The 25,361-nt window shown below is 38.5% G+C and overlaps 2 protein-coding genes across 2 annotated transcripts; one reads left to right on the forward strand and one right to left on the reverse strand.

The window, feature by feature from the left end:
* Window positions 1-197: 197 nt before the first annotated feature.
* LOC117372028 (septin-7-like) lies at window positions 198-23,860 on the forward strand. Its single transcript, XM_033967746.2, has 13 exons — window positions 198-500; window positions 4,039-4,138; window positions 12,608-12,714; window positions 16,690-16,790; window positions 16,862-16,996; window positions 18,116-18,233; window positions 18,314-18,406; window positions 18,560-18,656; window positions 21,179-21,230; window positions 21,319-21,444; window positions 21,582-21,717; window positions 21,792-21,937; window positions 22,026-23,860. Exons 1-13 carry the CDS (start codon window positions 462-464, stop codon window positions 22,063-22,065), a joined length of 1,290 nt encoding a protein of 429 aa, XP_033823637.1. The 5' UTR covers window positions 198-461; the 3' UTR covers window positions 22,066-23,860.
* Window positions 23,861-24,244: 384 nt separating this feature from the next.
* Window positions 24,245-25,072, reverse strand: LOC129456318 (C-C motif chemokine 2-like). Its single transcript, XM_055222498.1, has 3 exons — window positions 24,789-25,072; window positions 24,432-24,549; window positions 24,245-24,352 (listed from the first exon to the last, which is right to left on the reverse strand). The coding sequence occupies exons 1-3, from the start codon at window positions 24,847-24,849 to the stop codon at window positions 24,289-24,291; spliced, it is 243 nt and encodes an 80-aa protein (XP_055078473.1). The 5' UTR covers window positions 24,850-25,072; the 3' UTR covers window positions 24,245-24,288.
* Window positions 25,073-25,361: the final 289 nt, after the last annotated feature.

Here is a 25,361-nt window from a genome sequence, read left to right on the forward strand (position 1 = left end):
TTAAGTTTTATGATCTAGGGTAGAGGATGGTTATAGATCTCATTATGCACGTACATTTATCATTACGCACGCATTACCATTAGACGCATTCATCTTTTTGGGAACGATTATGACACTATTTAGTTTTAGGTCAAGATTTAGAGGTCCTTTCAGCATCTTATTGTGAAATTCTCCTACCGGATTTGACATTGTCTGATTTTTTTCTGCCTTTGATCCTGGGAACAAATAGTCGAAGCTCTTTTTTTCCTGCGCTACATCTGGTAGTAGAATCAGCCAGCGGCCATATGTAATCTACGTCCATTCATTCTGCCCTGGACACTCTGCGTATCGCTTTGTTCTCACAGGACTCGGGTTTGGGGCCGCAGAGGAGAGAGGTGTCCCGCTGCGGTGGTCGTGTTTGGGCCGTTTTGTCGGTGTATGCCTGAGTGACTGATCTGGGTGGTGGTGGTGACAGAAGCGCAATGATCGAGCGACCAGAGACTGCAGTTCCGAGCATCGCTGTAAGTCCAGTCTTTTACTAAACATAGTGATGTGACATATTTTTTTATCAACTAGTAAAAAGCCACAAAATGACTTGGATCTTTACTCCGGGTAGTGCTTCGTGCGTGCGTTACTCTGTGCGTACTTGATCGACGTAGTAGTAGGATAAGAAATAGACCATCAGGGTCCTTTACTATCAGATTCGCCAGTAATTATGTCAATGCTGAGAAAAGGTAAATGAATCAGTAACGATAGTAAAAAGCTGTTACAGCGTCAAAACAAAGGGCATACGTGCACAGGGGCGTAACATGGATGGACCAAAGTGCCAAAAGAAGCTCTACAACTATAGCTGGGAAAAGGGAACTATGATCAATTGTGAATCATTGGCCTAGTGATGTGTAGTGATATGGTGTCGATATTGAACGATAGCTTTTGGTCCTGCGTTCATTAATTTGATCTATTTGAGCTACTTCTGTGTCTCCTCTGTAGTCCACAAAATGTAGCAATGTGTCGATGACAAAATAATTGCATGTGCAATTGTTTAGCAGGTTAAGGAATTACTTATAAGACATTTAAAAAATATACAGTAGGCCTATAGCAGTTGGCTCTAGTATAGATGTTTGTGTTTCTAATCTTACCAACACAAACTTCACAGCACTTTGTTCCAGCCATGGTAGTGGGCTTTCTGGTTGTTTTATGATGACACTTGCATAGCTCACCTTGAGTTACAACCTGACAGTAGTACAGTGTAACATCTGTATCAGAAGGACTGGAATTTCTCGACTCAGTGCCAAATTCCATTTAAAATAATGTCCACTTTCTAGACAAACTTGGCAAATGCTGAGCCTAGTCAAATGTATGGAAAACATATGGTTGGAGTTGACTTCTGAATACAAAGGTTTTCTGTGCAGCCCAAAGGCATTTATAGTTGATTAATCTTAAATGCAGTAAATCACATGTTTATACTTGGAAATAATGCATCAGGCTCAAATTAAAATGCTTCTACTACTACTCATAAAAGTCCAATTATGTCTGCAATGTAAAAAAAACAACAAAAAACAGCATTGCATGAGACCTTTTCACAGAACTCACATTGTTAGAAGTTACGACTCCAATTAAACTCTCAGCATCTCTACACTAATCTAGACATTTTCTCCTCATAAACGTCTAATAATAGTGATCTTGTCTCTGGAAAGTCCCTGAGCAGAAACTGGAGCCAAAATTATTCCATCAGTAGAACAATGCACATTTGCTCCAGGCAGATTATCTATGTAGTGCAGTGTCGCATTCACAGTGATGCCATCTCCACTATACCGTGGCTGTTTTAGTTTTGAATTTGAATTTACTACAAACTCACTCACAGCCCTTGTGTTAAAATAAAATAAAGCTTTGTGTGTATCTTTTAAGCAGCAGATCAACCAAAACAAAATAAAGGCCTGTGCTGGAGATTTAATAGATAGATGATATGCTAAAAAGTCGTCAGCATTTTCAGACACATGGGGAATGATGAAAGTGTAAATTTACTTTTAAAACTTTGAGCCATATGTGCAATTGTATACTTCAAACACTGGCATAGTTATTTATCTGTCTTAGTTGTATTTATTAATGGTTAATACGGGTTTAGAATAGTTTAGAAATACTTGGGAAACCACATATTTACCCGGCATGTGGTGTTTAATAAGCCACAACCAGCCATTCCTCTCAAAACACAGCGTTCATTGTCATGCACATTTGTGATGTAGTGTAATGATGTGGGTTGAAGCTCTTGTTGGCATCGTACCAAGTGGGTGGCCACATGCCCTTACTGACATGCCAGAGGAGCAGTGGGAGTAAAACACACCGTACTAAAAATACAGGAGCTCTAGCAAAGAAAAGCTGAAATTTCACCAAATAAATGACCAAATATTCTAGGGTTGTGTAATAATCATTTTTGTGAAACTCAAGACTTTACAATATTTATGTATTTTTAATGATAGGGACTGGGCATTTAATAACTGTCACAAATTACAATGTTATATGTGCATTAATAAGTCCTAATCTCCATCTGTTATTGTAGTAGGTAACAAAGACAGAGTAATACAATTTTATACTATTTTGGAGTTTATACATCTCAATCTGTAATCTGAAAAGGGGCTGTTTCACCCTTAGCTCTGAGTCTATGCAACAGGAACCTTATTTTTTTTTTTTAAATATATTAATATTATTATAAATAGGGAATAAGTCAAATCCTCCAGCTAAGATAGTCTTGGCTAAGCCTAACTCAAGATCTAGAGATGGAAGACTCGTCAGAGCAGGCAAAATAGGCTTAGTAGATTGAGTACATTTTAAGCATATGATATAAACATTGTAATGTGATTTCGATAGTTACTTCCTTATTAAATGGTGAGTAACACAGAGAGTGGACGCCTCTAGATCAGCTGCTGAATACACACGAGGGGTGGACTTAATAAGGATGATGTCAGTGAACCAGGCATCCACTGTCTCCTCTGTGTGGTTGGGGGAGGGTCACATGACTGCTGTGGCGTGAGTCCTCATCCCCCAACAGATACAATGGCAGCATATTCTATTTCTGTTGTTAGCTTCTTTAATATGTGACCCTGGACATGGACAGTATATTATTTATGGATAATTTTACTCTCACTCCTGTATTTTCCTTCTTTTAAATGTTTCAAATAACCAACTAAATTATTGTAAACTAAGTTATTTTTAGCATTGCTTATGGCAAACTTTGTAATCTCCAGCTTTTGCAGTTCTGTCCACAATATTCTTTTAAATGCCTTTCACAGGTGTGAGTGTATCTATCTAATCATACACTGCACATTGTCTACCACCTCCATGGCACTACTTCCATTCACAATAAACTATAAGTAAAAGTTGGCACAAATATAGACATATTTGTGAATTATTTGTTCAATTTGTCTTCAATGTTTTCTTAGGCCTGTGCTTGTTTGTGAATCATACTTCCTGTGAAGGAGAGCCTGTTATTTCTGCCTTTGTCGCCTCTTTAAAATGGACTCTTTCCCTCTTCTTTCAACTGCATTTCACTTCAAAGTATTTTCTTGCTGCAAGACTCAAAAATGCTAATTGCTGGGTTTTAAAAAGACAAAAAATATACAACCATACTTTTTGTCATCCAATACCTCAAAAGTATATTAATGTTGGGGAAAGAAATGGAAACCTCACTAACAAGGACATTTTTCTGTGGAAGTTGTAATGAAGCATTTAAAGTTGCAACTTGACCTAGTTTACTTTTTCTGGAATGTTTTATCTGGAGTGTCCCACAGTATGGCATTTAATTGAGCCATCTATCTGGTTGTCTTCATGGAGATAGATAAGTTTAATGCCCTATTATTGAACATTCCAGGGAGGGCATTAAATTAGAAAAGTTGTGTATCTTTAACCTTGAACTAGAAGGTAGAAGAACTCTCTGCTTGGCTCAAAATGATAATACTTGACAACTGAAGAGATGCTGGATTTTCTGAAGTTGTATTAGTAGAAAGCAGCATTTATTGAAGCTAACTAAAACACTTTGCTAACTGTTTTTTTTTTTTTCCCCAGCAACGTAACCTAGAGGGCTACGTGGGCTTCGCTAACCTCCCCAACCAGGTGTACCGGAAGTCTGTGAAGAGGGGGTTCGAGTTCACACTAATGGTTGTAGGTGAGTGTCCAAACATGTGACCCTGAGTGAGGACTTGAAAGAGAACGGGTCTGAGGCAGTCCTGTGGAGGTTTTAAAGGCACACCTGTCTCTACATCCGGCCCCCTCACACCACACATGGCTGTTGTCCTCTGTGCTGTTTGTGAGTGATCAGAGCAGGTTAAAGGCATGTGAGGCATCCTGCGCTCTCAGCTGCTCACAGTGACACGCTGACATGTTAAACAGCACCTGTGTGTAACATCTGTAGGAGAAGGACCACAGGCTACACCGAGGGGGAGTGCAGACAGCTACCTGAGTCATGGTCAAAAACACACCGTTATTTTACTATTCAGGTTTACTATACTTTATGTTGTTTCTGTGGGGAAGTAGTCATTTGCTTCTGCTTTTGGAACACCTTTCAATATAAAAAAAAAGTGCAAATAGAGTAGTGCATTTGTAAAGCTCATTATGTCTCACTTTTAATGTTTTTTAAATCATTTTGATTGGTATGATGGATGTTTGTTTTACCACTTGCAAATGTGCTGTTTCGATTTTCTTGTTTGCTAATTTAGCTGTTTGACATTTTTAGAAATTAAGGATGAGTAAAGCAAAAAATAATTTGTTTATCCGCTTGATTATTTCTCAATTGTCAGCTGGTTTGAGACATTTTTTTCATTATTTGTTATAGATGTTCTGTTTATTTAGCTCTAACTTTGATGAACGAAATTACTCCCAAATGCTGTATTTTTCACTATATATCTCATTCCATTTTTTTTTCCCTTTTCCCTAAAAAAACAAAACAGTTCAAGTTCTTGTTTATAAAAGTGTGCAAAATGTGCTGACATTGTATCCTTGAAGGGTGTAGCTGTTGTGATTGTGAGTGAATGTTTCCTGTGATTTGGAATCACAAACATATTTGGTTTGATTTACAGCTGTGTCCATTTGTCTGAATGAATGAGGTGAGAGAGGGAAGTGCACAGATCAGAATGGTTTTGGCCGTGTCACTTTGAAGCATGTGCGCTCTACTGTAGCTACATTGACGTTTTGAAGTGCACATAGTTATATAATAGACTAATAATGGATCCACACATTGCAGTGCATAGTGATTGTTCTGTCATAGATTTGGGATGTATTTTTTTTCCATTTACCAATATCTTATAAATCATTATCTAAAAGCACAGTAGGCTTTTACATACCATATATATCATTTTTTTGAACTGTTAAGAATTGGAGAACTTTGAATTTGAGTTTTAACAGCCAGTGAAAGATTTGAAGAAAAGCAGAATGGTTTAAAAGTCAGGCTTGCTCACATATGGGGCCCACTGTGTCTTTTCCTAGTTTTCTTGGCTCCTGTCCCTGCATAGTCCATCTGAAATGAACTTCATATGGGAGGGCTACAGGATTTATCCAAATCATCTGTCAAAATACAACCTGATAATTGAGTAGTGACATCTCCACCATACTAAAGTTTTGGTGATTGATTGAGGTAAATGAATTATAGGTGTTTTATACATTAAAGGACAGCTTGGATTTGCAATGTGTAGTATGATCAGAAATAACAATGAAGATGTCATCAGATCATATTTTCAGTAGCGAAAACTATATTCACAATGCATTTATATTTTACTATGTATTGCTGGGCTTCAAAACAGGAGGTGTTCATTTTTGCTGACCTCTTCAGATAAAATGGAGCTTATTTGAGTGCTGGAAATAACATTGTTCTTGTTCTGTCCTATTCAGTGCTGTACTTGGCTCTGATTGGGGTGAAAGCTCAGCAGCAGTGAGGCCCAAATCTGTTGCAGTGCAGTTTTCAAACAGACAGATGGTGGAATATGAGAGGCCTGCAGCAGGTAACCCAATCAAATCCTGCAGAGTAAAAAAGAGAGGAAGTCCTGCTTGGAAGTTGAGGCTGTAAAACATCAGGGGTTGTCGCTAAGAGAAAAGTAGCCTTATTGAGCTGTTAGCATTAAAGTGTGCCATAGTGTGCAGGGTTATGTGGTGTTTTAGGCCCGCTTTATCAAATTATTGTTCATTACGTGATATATAAATGCATACATACACACATTTCCGAATTTGTTATTGTGACAGGTCTTTTATAGTATATCATATTTTGCATGCAGGGTTGTGTGGTATTTCAGGGACAGACAGGGATATGAGACAGAGTTGAAGCCAGTCAGATAAGAGAGAATGAATGATGAGCTCTTATATTCTAGGCCAGACATTGGTGATTAGCACTTTCTGATGGCATCCAGCTGTAGTTTTCTGCAACATACTCTGTCTTCATAAAACTGTTTCTGCAGGAAAGGAGAAGTGCTGATGGGGCACAAAATAAACACAAGAAGTTTTCTCACACAGATAACTCCAGAGCGTCATCCAATGAATAATGAACAGTTAATAGTTTAGAAATGGTTTAGAAAGAATGTACCCATGCTTGAACTTGCAATCTCTGTATGCAGTGCAGTCTTTTCAAACCACAAATGTATTGTTCTGGATGTGTCCTCCCACACACTGCTTTCTCTTTTTAACCAGGCTTGGGGTTGACAAGTATGCAATAGTTTGCAGCCCAGTTTTGTATGTTTTTTTTTTTTTTTTTTTTTTTTTTTTTTAAATCAAATCCCTTCTTTTGCAGTTTATATATTGTCATTTGGGTGTAAGGAAAACTTTACTATATTAGTATTGCCATGCTAGATCTGTAATTTATGTAATATGAATAAAATAGTAATAATAATAATAATAATATAATAATAATAATACAAAAATAACTTCATTAGTGAATTTGTATGCTGTTTTCACTTGGCTCACTCATCCTCTTCCCATCCTGCTCTATCAAAAGGGAAAAGACTGCTTCCGGCTCTCTTTGTTCAGCTGGCAGAGGGAGTTAGAGCTCCTGGAAAGATCAAGACTACACCATAGACTATATATATAGAAATGGACTGTATATATAAATTGCTCACTTTCAAATAGGAAGTGAGCATGGGCACTCTTTGACACTGGCTCCAATTCACTTTCTATTGAAAAAAAACCTCACCCTCTCTCTGTAACTGGTGCTGTCAGGCTTGTCATTTTTGTCTGAAATTGTTCGTATTAGCCCATTCTACAAGATCCTGGTGTTTTTGTTTTGCTTCTTTCCCCGAGGTTGCTCCTGCTAGCGTTGCCACCAGGTTTGATTGACAGCGTTGCTTAGCGCCCACTCCCTGCTAAACCAGCGGTGTGGGTGTGAAGGGGCATTACCTGCAGCTTTGTTCTGGATTGGCTTTCCTTGCTATGATACTCTTGATCAAAATTCCAAATATGGAACGCTGCTCCATATTCGCCCCTATAACTGCTAGCCTCGCTGAGCTTCATTTGGCTGGAGCTGAACGCCATGGATGACGTCACACTCACTTAGCCCACTTCTTTATACAGTCTATGCTCTACACAGCCTCAGAGTCCAGATCCCAAGATTTACCATCAGATGAGGAATAACCGACAAAGCCTCATGCTGGGTCGGATATGCAGTTCTTTTTCTTAGTTGTGCAGATTAAATGGACAATTGACTCAGATTATATTAGATTTACTGTTTGCAGATAAAGAATTGTGTGACTTCTTTCATAAATTACTTAATTTCTCCTTTCTCGGTTTGAAAATCAGATATTTAGAGTTGACTAACTAGTACCCAGCTCCTATAATCACTTTGGAACGTTGTTAATATTCCCATGCACGAATCTTCCACCACATGCACAACTTTAGAACAGCTTTTTTTTTTCAGATGGCGAAGTGAAGCATGTAGATTCCCAATGCTCAGTCAGTCTGCGCTCAGCATTTGACTTTTTCTTCCAGACTTGAGTTTGTAACAAAATGCTTCTTTTACAATATACTCTATGGGGGAAACTGAATTTACTAATTTACAAGGATAAAATTTGGTTCAAACAGAGCAACATTAACATCAATCAGAAATATTTTAGTCCAGGAGGGAATATTCATCATATCTCAGTAAGTATAAGATAAGTATATGGGCACACGCAGATTTATGTGCATCTATTGTTAAGTCCCTCTGACAGGCTTAAGACTCTCCACGTTACCCACTGACCTCACAGAAGGAGAAGAGGTCTTAGTGGATTAAGTAAGTGTACACAAACACACTGTGCTGTTGGGCCTATACAGAAATGTTTACGATCCCACTCTGGACTTTTTTTTGCAGTTAATTTTTCACTAGACTAGTTGTATCCATTCTGCTTATTTTTTCTCAGTCCTCCTACATATGCCTATAGTCCAAGTAACTAGAGTAAAACATATACTCAATCTCAGAATCTCCCAACTCTGTTTTACGAGTGGTTGTTTTTGCAATATTAGGTGTGTCATAACATGGGCGAGTGTGTGCATGTCCTTTTTCGAGTCAACCAATGTCTGTGTTTTGGACCAGAACAGGGTTCAATTATAGTGTTTCAAGCCAATTTGCTGCATTAATTGAATTTACTAATTTGAATATAGTGCTCATTGGTGTGCTTGATTCTGATGTCAAGATTATTTAGTTAATTTATAACTAATTATTCAGGTCATAATATAATTGTAAGAACTTAAAAATAATGGTGAACATTTTAGAAAAATAATGTCAATATCAATATAATTCTGAAAGCTTGTTTTTACAAAGCTCGTCACATAGGAGTTTATATGTATTTCAGTTAAGGATTTCACTGTTGTTGGTTATGATGTCATAATTCCACATAGTGACATCCCTAGCCCTGGCTAAGCTACACTTCTCTGTACACAGTGCACTTGCAGTTGGCTGTCCTCCCTCCCATAGACTGATGGTGGCCTGTGGGCCCAGCGCTCAGCAGGACAGGGCTGTGTGGATGGGGTGGTCCCATGAGCATGTTGGTGCACGCTGCATCAGACCGCTGCAGGCCAGTGTATCCTGTCTCTTTTTCTCCTTGCTCTATCTCTATTTTAAGACACACATGGCAATTCTGACCCGGCATGTGCTGATTTTGTCGGATTTAGGTCTCACCCTAACACTTTAATTTTCAAACCAATCGGAAGTAGGTTGTGTCCCTTTGAGGCTCCGTTTAGGTGTCTATAAAGATTCTATAAAAGGCATCGAGTTCTGACGGACGATTTTTGCAGAGTATGTAACAATGAATTATACAAGGGATTAAATGCTCACCCCAAAGTAATAATTTGTGCATGTTGTTGCTGGAGTTGGTTGTAACTGGAGTCTTTATCTTACAGAATTCTTTAAAACATCCCAGACTCAATTCTTTCCAGCATAATTTATTCCCTGGCCCTTGTCTGACTTGTTTAGTTTAAATATTTTATAATAATTATATTTTTTAATAAACCATGACAGTGATGGAGAAATGTCTTAATGTCTGACTTTTCATATAAATATTCATATAATATTAGTTACAATGACCTTACGTTATCATGCTAGCCAAAAAAATTATTAACATTAAACATGCTTACAGCATTTTGGAGCTGACCATCATGCTTATTTGGACCACACATGAGGAGATCTGGAGTGGCTCATGAGCCTTGCTGTCTGTGCAGATCTTTATCTTGCCTAAAACAATGACTTACAACCCCCTGGCCCCAGTATGGCCCAACAATAGCCTAACTAACGCTTCACAAACACACCACCACAATGTCTGCTCCACAGCGCTGTAGTTATCCAGATGTTTCACTTCACATGTTGTGGTGGACCTTTCGTTGGTTGGGCCGCCGTGTGTGTGTGTGTGTGTGTGTGGGGGTGTGTGTGTGTGTGTATGTTGGGATAGTGGCCGTCCCATCAGAAGGACATGAGAGGGCAGCTGCAGCCTCAGGGCAGGACAAACCATAGGGGTGAGGAATGTCAGGAATCTCATGGGAAACCCTCTCTGTCCACTGTTATGCTGTTCAGTCCCTGCAGTGTGATCTAAAGCAGCTCTGTAAACATACGCATTTGATCAGTTTTTATCTATGCATATACTTGTCCAAATAACATTCCCGATAATTTTGTCTGTGTAATCCCTCTGTCATTCAGGTATGATCCATAGCAAAAGAAAAATTCAGGTCTGTCAACTGGACAGAAAGGCTTTAGAGTGAAGACGTTTGTCCAGATGACAGAAATGATTTTTGTTTTGCTATTCCCAATACTTTTGTCCAGATGTTCAGATCTTTAACCAATATGTGCAATCTCCAGCTAAAGTAGTCCTGGTCAAACCTATCTGAGGTCTGGAAATGAAGTTCTGGGCACTGTACTTTCACTGTCCACCACTTCTGACAGGTTGCCCCATGCAGCAGTTTTTTAGATTTTTAAATCCTTAATCCTGAATTGTAACAGAATGGTTAATAAGCTTCACAGAGAAATTTGCTCTCAGATTAACCTTTTCCACATCTTATTTGAATGGTTGATTATCTGATGGGCCTGTACGATGTTATAAATAGCTTGGGTTGCATAAATAGGTTGTGTAATTTTTGGCTGGCTTTAAGTTGACTGGTGAGAGATTAAAAAAAATGTAGTGGGGTCAGGGATATGAGGCTGAGCATCAGAGCTGAAGGGCCATCCATCATAGGGCTTTATGTCATTACTCTGTATAGAGCTGGCACTGAGCTTGCACTTGCCATGTGGAGTCAATATTTAATTAAAACTCATCCAGGGAGGCTAATGGGGATGGACCCTCCCTCGGGGTGTTCAGACTGCTGCAGTAACACACTAAACATCAATCAAAACTGGGAGACTTTGCCATTAAATGTGTGGCAAATTGCCACTTTTGTTTAAAATTCAATGTATTCAATGTGCCACACTATCACTATAACTGGAAGTTATATAGTGCTGGCAGCTGTTGATGAAGCATATTAGCATTGACATTTCCAGCCAATATGAGTGGTGGTCACATAGTTTGTGTTAGGAGTCATTGGTCCTGTTTGTTACTAACATAACACTATTTGCTCAACCAATATGGTGTAAAGTAACTTGTTTGGTCAGCAGGTGGGTTGAGTTAACAGTTAAATTGTCTCACATCTCCTAGTTGAAAAATATCCCTTGAGTATAAAGTGTTTTGACCCTACCTGGGATCCTTTAGAAGTTGCACAGTTTCCTGGTATTGTTTTCAAATGTTCCCGAAGACAAATGTTTGAACACTATGTAAAAAATGCATGATGTGTCGAGAAATGTGAGTGTGTTTTATTTTAATTGTTGTTGATTGGATGTTTGCTCAGTGACAATAATGCATTTCAGTTGGCCTGCATAGTCAACACTAAACATATTATAGGACTGATTTTGACCACTGAACTAGTCAAGGTATTATAACAAACTAAAACAATTCATCCGGACAAATGTAATGAACTAAGGCTAATACCTTCTCTCTATAAAAAGTCCATCAGAACAATGGGCGGGCGGGGGCCATATGTCACCCTGTCAAATATACCTGCTCTCTCTCCATAAATACACACAGGGGGTCTGGGGTGAAAGGTCAACATGGGCACCACCAAAAGGTTAACAGGGACTGATACGCCACATATGGGCTTGTCAAAAATACCATAGACCTTTACAGATGAAAGCAAACTCTCGTGTCCATTTAGATCTATTAGATCTGTTTAAGTCTATTCTTTTATTTTGTCAAACATTAAGGTTATAAATAAGTTGGGTTTAGCTGTTTAATCTGGCAACCCAAAGTGAGCAACTCATTCAGCTTTCTTGGTTGAATAATTTACTGAGCCAAACAAGATTGTGAATGAGCATAATTGTTTTGTATTGTAAAATGACTATGACAACTTAACTTCATATATGGGGATACAAATAGGTAAGGTAAAGGAAATATTACATAAAATGTCTTCCTCATTTACTGCATTAAATAAGATATAGATTTTATATACTCAACTAATCTGTAATAGGATGTAATACAGACTGCAGACAGTTTAAGAAAATCCTTCCAAACTTAATCCATATCTGCACAGTTTATATTTTTAGACAATATTTTTAATGCCTTCTCAGGTCTTCTTTAACTTTATTGAGTAAAGAGGGTTCTATCAGGATAGACTACCCTCCGCTTACCTCTGCGCTCTCCACCAGATGCTTAACAATTAATCACTGAAGCCTTGTGTGTGTTTGTTTAAAGAGGCTGGGCTCATTTGTCAGGTCAACATCAACTGTGTGTATTTGCTGGCCTCAAACAGCAGCAGATGAAGAGAATGGAAAGTTGGCTGTGTGAATAAAGAAACCGGAAGATTTATAAGTGCAGTGCAAGAGGGGTAGAGGGGCGAGCTCATGAAAAGGGAACAGTGGGGCTCAGCCGACATGTTTTATATTCTAACCAATGAAAGCCAGTGACCTCTTAACTCACTCACAATGAATGCAGTTTGTCTTGTGTGCTCGGGGCTGTGTGTACAAATGCACAGTAGAGTCTTTGTGAGGATTTGAATGTAAGTGTGCCAGCTGTAGAGGAGGGGCCCTGCGTGGCATGTGGTCAACTGTTTGTGTGACTGCTCCAAGGTAAACATGACATAATTGGTTGTTGTGGGTCTTTGTCCTCAGGTGAATCTGGTTTAGGGAAGTCCACGCTCATAAACTCCTTGTTCCTAACGGATCTCTACTCCAAGGATTACCCCGGACCATCACAGCGCATTAAGAAGACTGTACAGGTGGGTTACGATGTCTTTCTCTTTCAGTGGTTGTCTCTACGAATTGTCTACCTCCATGTTCTTCAGCTTTGTCCATCATCTTCTCATACAAAGATTTCACTCTGTTATTATTACATCCATAAATCCACTCTGTCGCCCCCTCTTGGATTCTTGCCTGCTAAAACATACTTTATTATTCTGCCTTCTACCAAATTGTATTCACTATTTCCTCCATATAAAAATCACTGCGATCTGGAAAATATTCTGGTACCTGCATAATCTGTTTAACATCAGATGTCCCTCAAGATTCCATACTTTCCAAGAATCCTGATATGTCCTGTTTTGATACGATCACATTTGTTTCTTTCCTGTATTGTCATCAGATCAACTTGTACCATTAGCAGAAAACTCTGATTCACAAACTAAGTCCTTGATCATTGGCACAAGCATGTAAAAAGAGTAGTAATATAATAAATAAAAGTGAATTAAATGGAAAAAACACAAAATATAAACTATGGACAGAAGTAATGGTGAACGCTTTATACATTACTGTGTATATGATTACAGTTCGGCTGCATTAATATTGCAAAGCTGTTCCTAACAAACAGTTTATAATCTAGTATATCAGATATTACATTATCTCATTATCTCACATGTTGCTTCTCTGAGACATTCCATAATGTTAAGTGTGTCTATAACAGGAACCATCAAAGACCCTTCAAGGACCCTCTTCTTTTGAACTTTAACCTTTCCACTCTTCTATGCTGACATTGTATGACCTTTTGTAAGGGAGATAGACTAGAAAACACTTAGAAAACGCACTAATATGTTCAATGTCTTGGTCTAATTTTGATAGAGATGTTTTACCATCTTCTTGTGTGACAGTGGCTCAGTTGAGTGTTTGTCCACTGACGCGAAGGTTGGCAGTTCAAATCCTGCTCTCGACATAAACATCAGTGGTTGAGCAGTCAGATCCCCTGACTTACAGGTTGGCGGTGTGTTTCCAGTGTCTGCGTACACTGGAGTATGAATGTGTGGGTGAATGGGTGAGTGGTTCTTTGATGTAAAACGCTTTGAGTGCCTTGAAGATGGAAAAGTGCTACATAAAAATTTGACTATTTACCATGTGACCATTTCTAAGATCATATCCAACATTTTTATGAAAATGACATTTTGCAGTTTTGTTTTTTGTTTTTACCAAGACCATTTTGTATTTAGATTGAAGAACTATTCTGATCAATATAATATATGAGAAAATATTGTTTGCTAGATTATGGGACTTATTGTACCAATTAGGCATATTATGAATCAAGGAAATAACTATCTCCAATCTTAACAAAATATTGCACTAACTTAGGGATGTTTGCAGTTGTTTAGGCAGTACATTTCTTTCCTTTTGATAGTCTAAAAGTATAGTGTTTGATATCAGTGATGACTAGAAGTAAATATTTCAGATTCTGCTTCTGGGTAAAGAAGATAGGATTCTGGTGTGGTGGAGAGTGGGATGCAGCAGCAGTGTAAGAGTGGTTTTGTCCTTTTATGGTCATGATGATCAGAAGCTGTGGAGCGCAGACAGAGAGGGAGATGTTTAGAGAAGAGATCAAGTAAAAGATGATGGAGAGTGTTAAAAGAAGGAGGAGGAGGTACTGGGCATGTGCAAACGGAAGGAGAGATGGGCCCAATGAACTGTGCCCAGACTGAGGGACCCTGTAATGTGTACTGGGCCATGGGGTCAGCAGGAGGGCAAGAATGTTCCCACGAATCCCAGAACCACCCAAACTCACTTATTAACTCTCCACTGTATCAGAGGGTGCAGGTTTCATGGTTATTTCACAATTCAGTGTACACAAGTTACTGATCCAAGTGGCAATTATTTGAATGATGATGGAGGAGCAGTTGGTTAGTGTTTCCCTGCGTCTAAGAGTGCATACTTTTGTTGTGTTTTTGGGCAAGAAACTCGTAGTATTCTTTGATCAATAAAGCATTTTTTTTGACAGATTTTGATTAAAACATTCAAAAATGATAAATGAACAATGATACAGATAATACCTACCATCATGTGATTATAGTTGAATGACATATTGGGAACATTTAATAAATACAGTATTTGTGCATGTGCATAAGGTGTTTGGTGAGTTTAAAACATTGACTAAGCTGTGATAGTTTATAGGATGGAGAGTTGTGTGAGGTATAATAGGATGTCTTAACAAATAACATAAGGACCATTTACATTAGGACCAAAATACTTCTGTCTATTTCTTTTGGAACTAGCATAAACTGTATAAAGAAGTGGACTAAATGAGTGTGACATCACCCACAGCTCCAGTCAAATGAAGCTCATCGAGGCTAGCAGTTACAGGGACAAATTTAGAGCTAGATTCCATAATTAGAATTTTGACTACGAGTATCATAGCAACAAAAGAGCCAATCTGGAGCGAAACTGCTGAAGGTAACGCCCCCCCACCCTGCTGATTTAGAAAGGGGCGGACACTTAGCTACGCTGTCAATCAAACATTTTGCTAAGGCTAGCGGGAGTGACCTCGGGGACACAAGGCAGCTGATTTGTCTCTTATTAATGTTCATATCTTGAGTTACAGACACAATAGCAAAATAAAAAAATACCATGTTCATGAAAAGGGGGTGAATACGAACATTTTAAGACCAAAATGACGAGCCTGACAGCAGCATTTATGGAGAGAGAGGTCGCAGTATGCTATTGTAAAGTGAATTGGAGCCAGAGGCGATGGAGCTGGAAGCGCAACCCATGCTCACTACCTATTTGGAATGTGGCGGCTAACAGGTTAGCTATGTCCATTTATATATATATAGTCTATGGGACCTAGTCACATTGAACCCTGATCTCCACAATGCCCTTGCCTCTGTGGGATTCATATGAGGCGAGATGTTAGCTGCAGTCACACCATAGAACAAGTTGTACTCACAAACAAGTAGCAGTTGGTGTGTGAACGTGTGTCTGCCATGGAACTTGTGGTCTAAGCTATAGTATTTATACCCCAGAACAATCTTGTGTGTTTTGTCGCGCTCTGACATTCTGACATTCCCCGGATCTGATTTCCTTTAAATGATGGTGTGCTGAGACTTTTGACATTTTTGAGGTTTCCTCCCAGTTGTATTTTATTCAGTGAAATTGCTCATAATGGAACATTTGGTTTTGAGATGATTGACACGTCAAGCTCAAGCACTTACAACAATAACAGCCAGTCTGGGGGCAAAGTCAATCTGAAATATGCTGGACCCCATGCAGTATGTGATAGATGGGTACATGGTGGCTGAGGGGTGTTTGTCTAAGAGAATTGCAGTTTGAGTTGAAGGGGGATCCTAAAATAACTCCTGGGCCTTGTGAAAGTATGCAGCGGAGCAAGGGAACGGCGGGAAAGCTGCAGGGAATCAGAGAGTCTTTAACGGGAAGAGATGGACTTAAATGGGTCATTGTTGTTTAGCTACTTGTGCAAAATTAGACAAATTATAGCTCTATTTTCAGTTTATTATTACCAGGAAAGCACTCACTGAATCGTACATGGTTAAGTAGTCACAGTGTCTGCCTTAGAAAAGGGGAAAGTATTTGTTTTCCTTGTGATGGCATTCATCTTCTGCATTTGGCCATCCATTAATGCAATACTGACCAAGTAATGTTGTTGTTTTAATTATATCCATTATACATTATATTTGTATTTGTAAATGTATGTCACCTATTCCAAATGCTTTCAGTCTACACTGCATTGATGGACACACATGGAGCAGACTCTCATTTTGTGTGTAGGAGTTCAGCATAATGGTACATCATTCGAAAAGACGTCTGGACTGTGTGGGCATATTTCTAATGCTATGTGTTAATGTTTAAAAAGTGCTATTGAATACAGTTATCTTGATTGGTTGCAAATTGGCACAGAGCATGTAAAAACCCCTGTTTTAGGATATGATATGATAGGTATCCACACAAGTATTACTTATTTGTTATTTTATCTTTGTTTCTAGGTAGAGCAGTCCAAAGTGCTGATCAAAGAGGGCGGTGTTCAGCTGACCTTGACCATAGTGGACACTCCAGGTTTTGGGGACGCTGTGGACAACAGTAACTGGTGAGAGCTTCAGTGGAATCTGTCATTTCCTCTACTAAGCTCTGCCTGAACTCACTATCTCTGCTTCACAGCTGGCAGCCAGTCATAAACTACATTGACAGTAAGTGTGAGGACTTCCTCAATGCAGAATCCAGGGTCAACCGCAGGTCAATGCCTGACAACAGAGTCCACTGCTGCCTATATTTCATCGCACCTTCTGGACATGGGTAGGTCTGCAAAAAAACATAATTCTTGTCATGTAAAAATCTGGACATTATATTATTTTATATTATAGATGCCACTCTAAATCTGGAAGAAAGTTGTTAATGTATTATTATAACTACTGACCCTCAGAGTTAGTTAATTGGTTTAAGTGCACAAAGACATACATTTGTTATGGTAATATTCCAATGTTACATGTTGAAAACCGCGCTGCAGTGCTAAGCCTATTTGTGTTTTGATAGAAAGAATACACCTAACACCAACAAGGTAGATTATAATCTTCTGCCCAATGGGTATTTTAAAGATTTTATTTTCGGTATTTTAGTATAGCATGGTTCAGTGCTGTGGCTCTCCTCATTAGACAAGCAGAGGCTGAATCTAATTTTATTTTCCCAGTCTGCACTTGTCTGAGGCAGAGATGAGGAAGCTGCCAGCTCCTTTTTTGGTGACCCACAAAGTTATATAAGCCCTTTTGCTCATGCTTTGTAGGCTCCGGATCTCCATCACTGAGCTAGCCAATCAGAGCAGAGAGTGAGGCAGGCCACTTGTCCAGCCAATCTTTGTGCCTGCAGCAGATGAAAAGCTTACCGTTTTACTCTATAAACATATTTAAATGTAATGTAATGCAATGCAATTAAAATTAACTAATGTATTCTTAAACATATCCTGCTGTTGGAAAAGTCTTCACACATTATAGTTTGTTATGACCCCATTTTACCACATGCTTCATAAATCTTTGAGGAACTTCTCAGCAGCTGGTCTGTAGCTCTTGTTGATATGTGCATTCCAGGGACTGTCCTCTTTGGGCCTACTACTGTGAGAAACTTAACCCTCAAGTGGTTGTTGGTCCCAAGTGGAACCATTCAATTACATACATTTGATTCAGTTGCAGGTTATTGTTTGGTTTATGTATTTTTTATTTTGTTAAAGGCACCAACAAAACCTCCTTGCACCATTATCTTTTGACTCATCAACAGACAGTATCATATTGCCCTCTGCTGTTGAGTTGTGGAACAGATTTTTAAAATATAGGCCACTGTATTTCTACAATCATGTTGTGGTGGAATATTATATACATTGTATAAATTATAGTATGCTCTAAATGTATATATTTTTATCACTAGGCTAAAGCCACTGGACATTGAATTCATGAAGAGACTTCACGACAAAGTAAACGTCATCCCGCTCATCGCCAAAGCTGACACCCTGACCCCTGAAGAGTGCCAACTGTTCAAAAAACAGGTGGGCTGGAGAAGATGAGTTTACATCTTTGTGTGCTGTTGAAACTGGTTAACTTTACATTTATTATCTTCTATCTTCAGATAATGAAAGAGATACAAGAACACAAAATCAAGATTTATGAATTTCCAGACACAGAAGATGATGAGGACAACAAGCTCATCCGTAAAATCAAGGTAATGGAAAAAAAAGGCAGTGAACTGGCACAGAGGCTTTGACAAACATAAAATAAGTTGTGTATTATTTGTGATAGTGTGTAGATTACTCTTCAAACAAGCCATACTCATTTGACTGAAGTATGTTCTCAACATGAAAATTTTGTACCCCAGGAGAAGATGCCGTTGGCAGTAGTCGGCAGTAATGTGGTGATTGAAGTGAATGGGAAGAAGGTCAGAGGTCGCCAGTACCCGTGGGGCGTGGCTGAAGGTATGGTCTGTTCTGTCATCTCCATTGTGAGAAGTAAAGACATTGCTTTAATTTACAGCCTTCTCAGGAAAAAATATAGTAAATCAGTGAGATGTCTCAACCAAACTCTATAAACAGGACATGTGTGTGACTGCTGCATGTTTGAGCAGAGCATGCTGTTCGTGGAAGGATATTTGTAAGTATAAACTGGTGTATATTGTGGAGATTCTCCTTTTTACCCATATTGGTTAACTGCAAGGTAAATGTCAGTGGAATTTTACATCACTTAGTGCACAGACAGAAGCAACACAATGTTTTTTTTTTTTTCTTTGTTTATTGAACACATATCAACAATACCGGGCAGAGTGCTTTAAATCAGATATTACAATGAAAACAAGTATACAAAGGACAAGGCTGAATGGCAACAACTGCACAAAACACAATTCTAACATGTTTTAAAGTAAGTTGGTAAAGATGGTGTTTTTGTTAGTTTATTCAATTGCATGTTCCTATCTCAATATCTACACACACACACTTGGGTTTTGATGTAGTAGGGATTCTGGAAAAGAAAGGTTGGTCTATTTTTGTTATATTAATTAGGGTCTGCTGGTAGAAAATGAGGGATAATAGTGCCTACTGTCAATACTTTGTCAATACAAAACTTCAGAGCATCAAAGTAGGTTGTTATTTTTGTAAAGTAGGTTGTTATTTTTGTCTACAATAAGAGAAAAGCTCAAAAAGCTCATGTGACTTGTTTGGGTAAATGATGTAGTCCTTTCTGACTTTGCTTTCTAGAGTATATAGAGTTTATATTACATTAGTCTGTCAACTTTTTATTATTTTCTGTTCTCTCTTTTCCTTTTTTCTTTGTCTGTTCCTCTCCATGTCTGACAGAGGGCATTTTTGGTAAACACAACCATCTTGATTTGAACTTCATCCTTCCCCAGTGTCTTCCCTCTACCCTGGTCACTCCCACCTTTCTTTTGCTGTGCTGTCTCATCATTAAGCTGATGGTCAAACCGGTGTACATCAGACTTGGGGAAGACTTGATCAGTACTTGGCAAACAGTTGGGAAACATCTAAATGTGTCACTTTTTAAACTTTGAAAATAATTACTGTTCTGCTTCTTGTTGTTATATCAATGATTATGGGTCTGGTTTGTTGCAATCTGGGTATTGATTATAAGATTTAATGACAGCAAACCTCAACTCTGTCCAACTTTTATGAAGTTACATGTGCTGCAATTAAGATGGACACCAAAGTGTCATTAGCTATAGTCCAGGGGCTAATAACAGGACCCACTCTGTAACACAGCTTGTACTTAAAGTCTCTTCTAGTGGTTTGTCCCAGGTCTGATGCTGAACTAGTCCTGGACTAAAATAGAGGCTGTTTGCTGCTTAGGCTGCTTCGGACCCTCCTTTCTAATGCTGGGCTCCCATCTTTGCTCCTCTGGTGTGACCCCCTGCTGCATCACAAGAACAAAACTGAGGACTGGCTTGTGTGATGTTGTTGGGGAGTTATTGACCTGGGTATCAAAGACTGGGATCCACTCCCTAACGCACTGCTTCTAGCTTCATCAGGCAATAGTTTTCAAAAGAGCATGTACATCCTCGTGTACATCATTAAGTTAGCTTTAACCACACATTTTAAGGATATTTAGATTAGATTAGAGCACATGTTTCATGCCAATGCATGTGCTCTCTGCCCATAAAAAGGCCCTAAACACCTGATGGGCGATGGCATGCTGCGCTCATGATGATTACAAACTCAAGTGCATCAGGTGGCTTTAGACACATAAAAAATGAGTCTCACTTCTTTTTCATGCAACTTGACCCATGAGCTCCCCAGCTTGTCCCTTACACCTGTGCCTGGTGGTTATGCAGATCCTCTAATGACACTCCTGTAGTTATACAGATTATATTGGGCCAAATCTGGGCTGTATCTGGATTCAAATTTAAACCAAGCTGCTCCAGGCCCAGATTTCGCCCCCTTGTGGATGCAGACAGTAACTGAAACCCCGTACCCCTCCCGTCCGTCAGAGCTCCCTCCTCTAGAAGAGACAGGAGGTCAGTGGCTGGCCTGGCAGCCCCAGGGGCGGGACCGCATAAGTTTCATCAATGGTAAGGTGCTAATGAGTAAAATGGAGGCAGCCAATGGCAAGCAGGCTGGAGACGACTGGAGAAATGAACCACATACCTACATCGTCAACGTCAACACAATCCACTGTCCTTTTCCAGAATCCCTCTGAGCCTCTAACACTGTCCTTGTGTCCAACACTAACCACCTACCAAAAAGAGAGGGTTCATGAAACTAAACGTCTCGTTGCTATCGTATAAATAAACATTATCGTTTACATTAAGTTAACACTATGCAGTACCCACATACAGTATGACAAAACCAATTTGTTGTCTCCTTTGTCTCTTAAGCCTCTAACAATAACAACAAAAATGTAAAAAGTTTGTTTAAATCCTATGCAAACATTACTATTACATTATTGTTTATGTGCTTCCTTGTCCTTATTTGTGTTGCTTTCTGTGTTTCAGTGGAGAACGGGGAACACTGTGACTTCACTGTGCTGCGCAACATGTTGATCAGGTGAGTCCACAATCACATTTCTGTTTGTAGCCAAATGTTCAGCTTCAGCTTCAGTGGTGGATTAACACATTTTCTCTTGTCACTAAAGAACTCATATGCAAAATTTGAAGGACGTCACCAACAATGTCCATTATGAGAACTACCGCAGTAAGAAGCTTGCTGCAGTTACCTGTAATGGAGTGGACAACAGCAAAGTCAAGGGACAGTTAACCAAGTATGTTCACAAAACATTTACTGCTATATTCAGCCTTTTCCTCATTTGGTGTACTGCAGTGACCTTGTGTTCTTGCATTTTAGGAGCACTGAGTTATAGTTTTACTTGGCTAACATCATGTCTCCCTGTTTTTGCAGAAGCCCTCTGGCTCAGATGGAGGAAGAGCGTAGGGAACACGTGATGAAGATGAAGAAGATGGAGGCTGAGATGGAGCAGGTCTTTGAGATGAAGGTCAAGGAGAAGAAGCAGAAACTGAAGGACTCTGAGGCCGAGGTAGAAATTGGAGCTTTCTCAACTATAAACATCAGATTTAAGCATTAAAAGTTAAATATGTCTCTGGGTCACAGCTGGAGCGACGCCATGAGCAGATGAAGAGGAACCTTGAGGCGCAGTACAAAGAGCTGGAGGAGAAGAGACGAGTGTTCGAGGAGGAGAAGACCAACTGGGAGGCACAGCAGAAGATCCTGGAGCAGCAGAAATTAGATGCCTCCAAGTAAGTAACAAAGTGATCAATACTATCGGTTGGCAGGTTCTGTCATTCAGATGAAGATAGATTAACCAATATCTGTCTCTTCCTACAGAACAATGGAAAAGAACAAGAAGAAAGGCAAAATCTTCTAAATCCTGCTTTTTTTGTTTCAACATACTAATTTGTCCTCGACCTCCTCAAAGTTCACCTCTTCTGTGGCCGACTGAAAACGATGCTGGCACTTGTCATAACATTCCTCCTGTCTTATACTGGACGCCATACACTCTGTTACTGTAAGACATTGCTTTTGTGAGGAATGCATGTGTTTGTGAAAAAAACTGTTTTCTATATTTTATGACAAAGAGGATATAGTCTCTGAATTACATTTGAACACACAGGGCAGTGACTGTTTTTGGCTGTTATGTCACATGTACAATAATACAGCTGATACTATCCTCATTTTCTTTCATCAATCTCATGTAAAAGGACCCCTGAGAATGACTAGGTAAGTTGGTAAAGCAGATTTGTATGTTAACATTGTGATAAAATTGACCAGTACTTTAGGCTGGGCTTGATTTCACTTTCAACTGCACTTTTAAATTTCTCTAAAATGTAAATGTAGAAAATTCTTGAATCCACATCTTGGAATGCCGTGGAAAATGTTCAAACCAAAACAATGAACAAATGGTCTGATCTGGAGCTCTGTGCGTTTATTTGTGGAGATGGTGGTTAGAGCCGGGTCTATTTGCCTGTTTTTAAAGTTTACACTCAGGAAAATACTACAGCATAAAACAGTCGTTGCCCTGTGTGTGTGTGTGTGTGTGTGTTTCCTCTGAATAGATGCAATTATGCAAACCAGTGTGTTTAAAACAGCAGAGTTCAGTAACAGTGTTAATATTGTGATGGAAGTCATGGGTGTCGTCTTAGCCTGTACCTAAACCACTCCTGGACTTTCCATCTCATTTGGAGTCTTTTATGCTAAATTTTAACTCCCAGTTTTAAACTCCTTTATACTGTATTTGTTGTAATGTTTTCTACCAATAACCTTATGATCTATTTTATGTCACAAGTAACTCAAAAAAGGAGATCCACTAAAACCACAATGGGGGCATATTGTCGCTTTTAAAGTGCTGTGTGTGAGTTAAACCTATAAACACGTGGCCAAACTGTTACGTTACACACTACAGTTATGTTTTGTAGTTTGTTTTGCTAGACATTTTTTATGACCAAAAAGGGATTCCATATTACTTCAGTCAAGACAGAGAGAGGTAAAAGATGCATTTATGTGGTCAGAAAGCAGTGCATCAACATACCTTTTATTATAGCTTATGCCATATGTTTTATTTTCATATGTAATAATAATGATGATGATATACAGTATATATTTGGTTCCCTTGTAGTTTTCTAAAAATGACCATATATGAGTGTTATTTTTGACAAGACTGTCACGGTGCATTTTAAGCTAAAGGGAAAAATCTACAGGCATGGATTTGTATTTCCTTCACGGTTTCCTTCACTTCATGGGAATACAGCAGTCAGACCTTGCCGTATGTGTACCATGCCTGATGCTTGAACTGAAATATGCCTGACTTGTACACTTAGTTTTGGGCTCAGTGGCCTTTCATTTAAGAGTATTTTATTGTTAGAATCCTTTACACCACAGAGAAAAGCATAGTTTTAAAATGGCATTTTCACTGTTGCCGCTGGATGCACATTCTCAGGTCCAATCCGTTAGAGCTTCCCTAAAAGCAGACAGATACTGAACTATGGTTTGTTAAAATGCTTGTGAACCACTCCCCATCATATAGAGTTTCAGCTAATAACATGTGTTTAGATGCATTTTTGTAATATTCTTTTTATATGTACACAGCGTTTCTTCTTTGTTTTATGTTTATCTGTTTTAAACTGTATATGTTTAATATTAAAGTTGACAAGGTTATGCATTAAGTTTAGTGTGTTGGGGGTCTTCTAGGATTATTTTTAAATATTTGTGTGCTGACCCAAAAAAAATATTCTCCAAACTTTTAATTTAATTCTCAATACAAAATTGTTTGTTTTTGTTTTTTTCATGTATCATTGCAAGCTTCGATCAGCTAGATACATACAGACACATACACAACAGGCAAGGTATAAAGAATAGAAAGAGCCTTTATTTTATTTATATATATATATATATATATATATATATATATATATATATATATATATATATATATATATATATATTAAAAAGAGTAAGGTACCTATTACTATAAATGAAATACACTTCCGCTATGCATTACAATTAAAAAAGTCTGAATACACATAATGTTTTTGAAAGAATCTATTCACTTTATGGAATTTTAAAATTTGTCAGGCAGAGATATTTCATTGTACTAATTTGACTTTAACCAGGGCTGGTTCAGGTCAACACAGACCTTTCCCTTTGGCGTGGTCACTCTGTAAAACAGTAGGAAAATGGTTATGATAAAAGAGTCACACCTTTAGAGAATGAGAGATGATAAGCTTAAATGCGTACACAAATCCCTTCTTGGAGCATCTGCTGCCGGTCCTGACGATAGACACGATCTGACTTTGCTCGATCTTCTTTGTAGTAAAGGAAAAGCAGCACTGACTGGGGGCATTAGGAGCCCACGCTGAAATGCATAGAAAACATCTATTTATGAAAGTTTGTCAGAACAGAAGAAGCTTGCAACAACTCCAGTTAATCAAGTTTAATCAAATCAAGGAATATTTTATAATGATCTTTATAATAAATAATAATAAACTTATTTGTGTAGCACTTTTTCAAACAACTTCATGTGAATTTAAAACCAAAAGACCAATATAATGCAGACCACCCACCCTGATGTGTGTGTAATATGAATGTACTTACGCATGGTAGAGCAGCCAAGTGCAGTGAGCAGGAGTCCTGTTAGGAGCAACACAGTCTTCATGGTGATGGGACAAGGTTTAAAGGTAGAAAACCTCACTCTGATCTGCAGGTTCAGTAATGATGTCCAACCTCCTTCTGCATCTGTTATAAAGCTGTCCAACCTTGTATGGGCCGTGGGCGGTGCCCCCTTCTTCCCCCACCTGCACTCTCACCTAATACCACAGTTTTACACACACACTGACACGTTTTATGTTTATGTTTCTCGGGACGTCACATTGACCTATAGCCACTGACTGATCCTATCGTTAACCATCAACACCACCATTTACTTAAGTAAAATACAGGTACAGAGATTAAAAATTGCTCAACTAAAAGTGTCAAATAAAAAAAATAAAATAAAAAATCTATTTAGTTCAGTTTAAAACTGTATTTTATGAGTAAAAAGTATTTCACACAAGTGTTGTTAATTTGTTCAAGTGAAAATGTAGTGATTTTGATTATTTTTTTTTTAACAAAAAAACATTTAACATAATAATAAACAGTAACATAATTTTTTTCATTTTTAGTATGAAT

The sequence above is a fragment of the Periophthalmus magnuspinnatus genome, chromosome 6, assembly GCF_009829125.3.
Source record: "Periophthalmus magnuspinnatus isolate fPerMag1 chromosome 6, fPerMag1.2.pri, whole genome shotgun sequence".
Classification (NCBI taxonomy): Eukaryota; Metazoa; Chordata; class Actinopteri; order Gobiiformes; family Gobiidae; genus Periophthalmus; species Periophthalmus magnuspinnatus.

Excerpts from the sequence above, each read along its gene's own strand:
- LOC117372028 (XM_033967746.2), top strand. The coding sequence starts at position 462 with ATGATCGAGCGACCAGAGACTGCAGTTCCGAGCATCGCT. Across the intron at positions 16,791-16,861 it reads GCTGTGGACAACAGTAACTG|CTGGCAGCCAGTCATAAACT; the intron begins GTGAGAGCTTCA and ends TCTGCTTCACAG. Across the intron at positions 21,445-21,581 it reads GTCAAGGGACAGTTAACCAA|AAGCCCTCTGGCTCAGATGG; the intron begins GTATGTTCACAA and ends CTGTTTTTGCAG.
- LOC129456318 (XM_055222498.1), bottom strand. The coding sequence starts at position 24,849 with ATGAAGACTGTGTTGCTCCTAACAGGACTCCTGCTCACTGCACTTGGC. Across the intron at positions 24,550-24,788 it reads ACTTGGCTGCTCTACCATGC|CGTGGGCTCCTAATGCCCCC; the intron begins GTAAGTACATTC and ends TATGCATTTCAG. Across the intron at positions 24,353-24,431 it reads TGCTCCAAGAAGGGATTTGT|AGTGACCACGCCAAAGGGAA; the intron begins GTACGCATTTAA and ends ACTGTTTTACAG.